This window comes from Mobula hypostoma, chromosome 26 (genome assembly GCF_963921235.1).
Source record: "Mobula hypostoma chromosome 26, sMobHyp1.1, whole genome shotgun sequence".
NCBI lineage: Eukaryota > Metazoa > Chordata > Chondrichthyes > Myliobatiformes > Myliobatidae > Mobula > Mobula hypostoma.
This window is the reverse complement of record NC_086122.1, coordinates 20,044,841-20,051,815: the sequence shown is the minus strand read 5'-3', so window position 1 is coordinate 20,051,815 and position 6,975 is coordinate 20,044,841. Positions and strand designations below refer to the sequence as shown.

General features: G+C 39.1%; 1 protein-coding gene across 1 annotated transcript in view; it reads right to left on the bottom strand.

Annotated features, from left to right (window-relative positions):
* Positions 1–544: 544 nt before the first annotated feature.
* csmd2 (CUB and Sushi multiple domains 2) overlaps positions 545–6,975 on the bottom strand; it is a 2,031,293-nt gene continuing 2,024,862 nt past the window's right edge. The window contains exons 70-71 of the mRNA XM_063033882.1: positions 6,469–6,652; positions 545–1,281 (exon numbers count right to left, since the gene is read on the bottom strand). Of these exons, the coding sequence (XP_062889952.1) occupies positions 6,493–6,652 (160 nt within the window). The 3' untranslated portion in view covers positions 545–1,281; positions 6,469–6,492. The remainder of the gene's footprint in view (positions 1,282–6,468; positions 6,653–6,975) is intronic.

Sequence of the window (6,975 nt, the reverse complement as noted above, 5' to 3'; positions counted from 1 at the left end):
TGTTCTGGCAGTGTTGACCGTGAGTGGATTCTTCATAACTGATAAGGCTATAGTAGTGGATAGCAAAATGGGATTTAAGCTATATTTTAAGGGAGGTGTTTTTGAGACTGCATCAAGAGTACTGGGATTGAAACTGATGATGTGGAAAAATAAACAGGAGGCTTGGATCTTCCACATCTGAACAGAATTTGGATCCCTATCAAAAGCTGTCTCAATATGATCTTTTTTAAACCGCCCTTAATTAAACATTTAAGAGTTGTATATTTGCCAATATAGAAGACGAAGAAAGCCCTTAACTCCGAGTGGAGTCACTGGGACTCCGTCATGATGGCATTTTTTTTTAGCAGGCTTTCTTATTTTTAGGAAGCCGAGTTGCTAGCTCGACGCTCAACCTAGCACGGATGGGAAGCGTGCAAGGGAGCCGGCTGGATTCGAACTCGGTAGCCTTCGCTCTGAAGTCCAGCGCTGATGCCACTATGCCACCAGCTGGCTAATTTGCCAATATACTCACAGAATTTGATAGTGAACTTGCCTTTGTTAAAAATGAATGGCACTGTAATCATGAGGATATTATTATAAATCTTAAAGAATTTCAGACATCACCACTGAAATTAAAGCAATATCTAATTTGGATGTGCACTGATGTTTCCTTTCAGTACTTGGATTAACGTGTCATTACTTGTCATGCGGTGGGATAATGTATGGTACAAAATAATACTCAACAATATGAAATTATAGAAAAGATTTAAGCAAACTTCTCTCATATTCTGATAAAGGCAACAAGGAGAACCAAGAGATGGGCCAGGTTCTTTGCCAGAGAACCAGATGGAAATATTTTACTCAAAGGCTTTTAACACATTTCCCCCGTTTGGATGTTATTAAATAATCAGACTTGCAGTTGAAATGGATCCCTGTGTGAACCGGGTCCAATTTTAAGTTCCGTGATGGATGAAGGGCACCACTGTTTCTCTTCTTCTTTGCCCAAGTCTTATCCAGCTTGAAGATACTTTCCTGGAGTCAGAGACTTTTTGAGGGTTTGAGCTCAGTGATGCGTTGAATTCATCATCGCATGTACCCTCTTGGTTATCACCATGGGAAATGTTTATTTTTAACTGCAGTGATTTCAGGACAAGTCCAATCCTTGGCCTCCCCCTCACCCCTGGATCTTCGTAATAGAAGTAGTAAGTAGGGCAACAGCCTCATAGCTTCTCCACAGTTTGTACGTGTTTGAAGAAAAGCAGCCAAGTCGAATCTGATGAGGTGATTCTGAACTTCAGCATTCTGTTTCGAAAAAGAAATAAATAAACACTGTATTAGAAAACTCAGAGAGCCAACAGTCTACAGATATAATATTGATTACAAGTAGATTTGGGAATTAAAACTTTCTTTTACCTAAGGCAATGATTTTCTCATTAGAACAAAACAAGCTGTGCCTCTTGAACTCCTTGAGCCCAAGTTGTACCAACATATAACTTATGTAATTTTCAATAAATCAATGATGTACCACAGAGAGCATGTCTGTTATGGAGGGGCCACTGCACAGAATTGGAAAAAAGCTGCAGAAAATTGTAAGCTCAGCCAGCTCTATCATAGGCACTAGCCTACCCAGCATCGAGGGCAAACTTATGAACAACTTCTTCCCCTCTTCCAACTGATTTTTGAATGCTCCATGAACCCGTGAACACTATCTCAAAAAGGTGGCATCCATCATGAAGAACCCCCATCACCCAGGACATGCTCTCTTCTCATTGCTACCATCAAGGAGGCAGTACAGGAGCCAGTAGACACACACTCTAAGTTTCAGGAACAGCTCCTTCCCCATCACCATCAGATTCTTGAATGGGCAATAAACCCATGAACACTACCTCAGTAATTTTCCTTCTCTTTTTGCATAACTTGTTCAATTTATATACATATATATATACACAGTACTGAGCAAAAGTCTTAAACACATATATATAGCTAGGGTGCCTCAGATTTTTGCACAGTGCTGTATTTGTCAACGTAAAATGGAGAGCAAGTTTGTAAATCCGGTGGGGGAAAAGGATATTGGGAATGGCATTGGAATGGCAAGGAGTGTCAGGTGTAGGGGAGGGGCATAGGTGCAGACACACCCAGCCATGAGACGCCAGGCAAGGTCAATTGATTCCAAACTATTGGTTTATGGATCATTACCGAATTTCTCGCCGGTGCTTCCCACTCACCTCCCCTCTCCCTTCCCCTTTTCCCAACCATGATTCACTTCTTCTTGCCCCCTTCCCACTCTCAGTCCACAATAGAGTCCCACATCAGAATTAGGCTTATAATCACTCACGTAGGTCATGAAATTTGTTTTTATTTTGCAGCAGCAGTGCAGTGCAATACATAAAATTACTATAGTACTGTGGCAAAGTCTTTCTCTCACACACACACATACACCTAAGACTTTGCACGATATTGTATATATATTTCTTACTGTAATTTCTACATTTTTTATGATTAAGTAATGCACTGTACTGCTGCCATAAAACAACAGGTTTCATGACATATGCCCATAATATTAAACCTAATTCTGATTCTGAAGTAAATTGCCTTGCTTATGAAAGAGTTTCCAAGGAAACAATGATCCCTGTGCTCATTTAAGACCATCAAACAAATTAAGATATTTGACAATGTAGAAGACATAATGTTACTGACAGGCACTTTTGCCTGAGGACAATCAAGTTCATATATTTTATTCATATATTCAACACATGCAAATGAAACCCAAACATTTTCTTCGTGAGATGTGATATGTTGGTGCTAAAACATATGTAATTTTGCATAAAGTTAATTATGACCAAGGAGTTGCTATGTTGGCCAAGCAAATCAGGGTCGGGGCCACCCCTGCAGTTGAAATTTATCACAGTGGGGTACAGTAGAAGGAAACTCACTGTGACTTAGATTGAGCTAAATGGCAAAAGATTGTATGCCCAAATAACTGAGGGATCAATTATTTTTGTCCATTAGGTCACTGGCGATGAACAAGCAATTGCTGTGTCATGTAGTCCAAGTCAATCTAATGCAAAATTATATGGTAGCAACATTACATTTTACATGATGCATGCCACTATTAAATCAAGGTAAACCACTGCACTATTTATACTGACAGCATTAACCAACAGAACACCCAAGCTGGATTTTGCCTTAAGAAGGTAGCACCCATCATCCTCACCATCCAGGGCATGTCCTCTTCTCATTTCTACTATCAGGGAGGAGGTTTCATAGTTTGAGGATGTACACTCAGCATTTTAGGAACAACTTCTTCCCCTCTGCCAACAGATTTTTGAATGGTCCATGAACTCGTGAACACTATCTCACTATTCCTCTTTTGCACTATTTAATTAATTTTATTTCTTCTGGTAACATATAGTAATCTTTTGTGTATTACACTGTATTGCTGCCACATGCAACAAATTTCATGACACAGGTCAGCTATAATAAGCTTGATCCGGATTCTGATTTCCATTGGCCAATAGTCCCTTAGAGATCTGCCAGCTAGATTCAGGGTGAAGATCAGCTTGCTCAAGCATACTGTACACAGAGCAGGAATGAGTCAGATGTCAGATGACAAGACCTCCCTCTTCACTGATAGATTCAGCACTAACTCCAGGGCAGAGCTCAATTGTGCTGAGGTGAAACTGAAGATAAGTGAAAGTTTATTTTCATCGACATTTAATTTAATTATTCTACTTTTAATTTCCATCACTTAAATGAGTTCTGAGCATTTTAAAAATATCTTTATGTTATTGATTACTGAAATGAAATGTAATATCAGGGATATTATTAAATATGTAAACACACAATCTGCTGGAAGAACTCGGTGGTGAATCAGCCTCTGTGGGAGGAAAGGAATTGTTGACTTTTCCTCAGTGACTCAAGGAGGTTTGAAAATGTAAGTGCAGTTACAGGAATGGCTTGGAGGCTAGCACGAGGAGCAGACTGCATCAAGCATGATCAGCCCAATGGCTTGTAAAAAAGATTTTGGGTTACAACACAGGATTCATTTTAAGAATGGCACTGACTTGATAGGTTTAGAATCCAAAGTAACAAGGCATAACCTTAAAGTGAGAACATACCTTTACAGAACAGTAGAAATCTGCCATTTTATTCATCAAAACACTATAATGACCAGGTTGTTTGGAAAGATCAAAACTGATAGGAATTGCAATGTTCAGGGCAGAGACTGATAAGCTGTTGTTGAATTGGACTGAAAGTAGCTGTGTAATGTGACTATAGTTCTGAAATGAACCACGTTATTTAACTATTTAAACAGCAATTATCCAGGACTTCTGTGCTCTTGCTGTCAAACACAGATGCCTGGGATATATTCCCAGGTTCAGAAGGCTGAATGTGTCATTTTACACTGTGACAAGACTCTGTATTGAGTCCACTGATGAAGTTCAGACTTTTGAGGTTCCCCTGTGAAATTGCCTTGCAGATGCTACTACAAATTAACTTGACAAGTACATTATCAGACCCATTGATTTCAATGAGGATGGCAGGGCTAAACAAGCAGCATCATAATTATGTGCCATGCCATATTGACGTGGATGATTATGGTCTTATCCATGATCATGACTGTTCCTGGCAAATTTTTCTACAGAACTGGTTTGACATTTCCTCCTCCTGGGCAGTGTCATTACAAGGCGGTGATCCCTGCTATTTTCAATCATCTTCAGAGATTGTCTGCATAGCATCAGTGGTCATATAACCAGGAATTGTGATATGCACCAGCTACTCATCCATCACCTGCTCCCAAGTCTTCACATGACTCTGACTGGGGGGCTAAGGAGGTGTTAGACCTTGCCCAAGGGAGACCTGCAGTCTAGTGGAGGGAAGGAGCATTTCCTTTGGTAGGGACGCATTTTCTCCCCACCACCCAGGTTAAACTAACATTCTGTTTAATCATTTTTTGCCATTTAAATTTTTTTAAACATCAAATTTAATTTTATAAAACATCTCCAAATATCAGATACACTAAAAAACTATTAAAAAATCCTCTGACAGCTTACAAAGATTCCTTTCTGAAATACCTATCAGGACAGTTTTGCTGGAACACTTTGTATTCATCAAGATCAGGAATGCTAATATTGGAGGATGCAGCTAAATACTTTTCCATTTTTATATTCAGCGCTGATATTGAAGTCATAAATAGTACAAGTCAGATGTAAAGTTCTTCCGGCAATTTGTTTTAACTGCAGCTACAGAAGATTATTTTGCCATTGTAAATACTTGGAGCAACCATTATTCTGGCTTTTTCAAATATGATGGCATATTTAAGGTAATCAGTGTTAAAATATGGGCAATTTTGTCTGCATTTGCAGTCATTAGAAATTGGGTTGAGGCGCAGCAAACTCATTTAGTTTAATGTCTTCAAAACAAGTTGCTGATGAAACTTTTAATCCAGCAACATTACTTAGATTTGAAATAAAAAGTATAAATGCTGAAATCACTCAGCACATGAGGCAGCTTCTGTGGAAAATGAAAGTTAACAGTTCAAGTCAAAAAGCTTTCACACAACTGCGAAAGAGAGAAGAGCAAGTTAGCTAAAATTTAGAGAGAAGATGGGGAAAGGATGGAACAGACAATGGGAATAACAGTGATAGGGTGAGGCTAGGTTTGGTCAGGGTTGTTGAGAGGAGAAGTAGTGTTTTACAGGTTAATGGTGATAGTTGGAGTGTGATAATATAGAAAAGAAATGTAACCTGTTGTAAAATGCATATCAGTGGGTCATGCTGAGCTGGTTATTTGGAGCAACTAAAGTAATGATTACTGTCGAAATAGCCTGTTCTGATGCACACTCACCTTATCACAGATATCCCCTGTTTCACATCCTACCACCTTTTCTGCAAATTAAAATTTGTTTCTCTTGCCTCATCAGTTCTGACAATGGGTCTTCAACCTGAAACATTGATGGTGTTCGTCTTTTCACAGATATTGCCTGACCTATTAAGTGCTTCCAGCATTTTCTCATTAATTTCAGATTTTTAGCATCTGCAGTTTATAAAATTTGATTTGAATCCTGTTCTAAGAAGTAGAAATTTCTTTTCATTAAGTAAACCATCTGTCTCGGTCACCTTCCTAATCCCTGACAACTGGTTCAAAAACTGTATAAAAGATGCTTTATTCCTCAATTAGAGGAAGGCATACCTTGATTCCATACGGAACATATTGCAATAGCAAAGCTGGAATCAGAAACTAATTATTTCTGAACAATTGGAAAGCGGGCACAATCATGATACACAGTTGACAATGTGTGACTGTGTCAATGAAACACCTTTCATAATAAGAGATTGCAATACAGAGTCCCATATAACCAATGAGAGGTTGAGATCATCAGCAGGAAGCACATGTGACATTGCAGTTAGAAGCTGGAAAACATGCCAAAATTTGACAACTTATTGAACTTGAAACAGTCCACGTACTTCATAAAACGCTGCTACTCACCAATGCATTTGTCAAGAGTCGGTGCTATACGGCCGTGCATACAGTGCTCACTGTCACCTCAATCTCATTGGTCACAATGTCAGAGGGCTGGACATTTCGATCATACATAGGGTTTTCAAAAGTTGCTCGACCATTAGTGTTTTCATGGCCTGCAAAACCATTGAACGGTACTTTGGGCCTTTTCCTGAAAGAAATTTAGAACATAGCTAAATGTCTAACAAATGATATGATAACACAAGTAATTTTATAATTTTATACATAAGTAAAAGTTCATGCAAACTTTTCAGGTGCCAATAGACTGAATTTCAGTGCAACTTCTCCCACTGGTATGATAAAGCTCTGATGATCACCATTTGATTATTTGGAAATCTAAAGGTTTGCCACCTGGTTCTCTGGATGCTGTTTCCTGCACTCCTCTTAAACTCAGTGGGATCTCTCTACCAGCTCTCCTTTTAAACGCAACCAGAACCTGCCTCCTCCACCCCCAGTACCACTTCTTTTACGTCA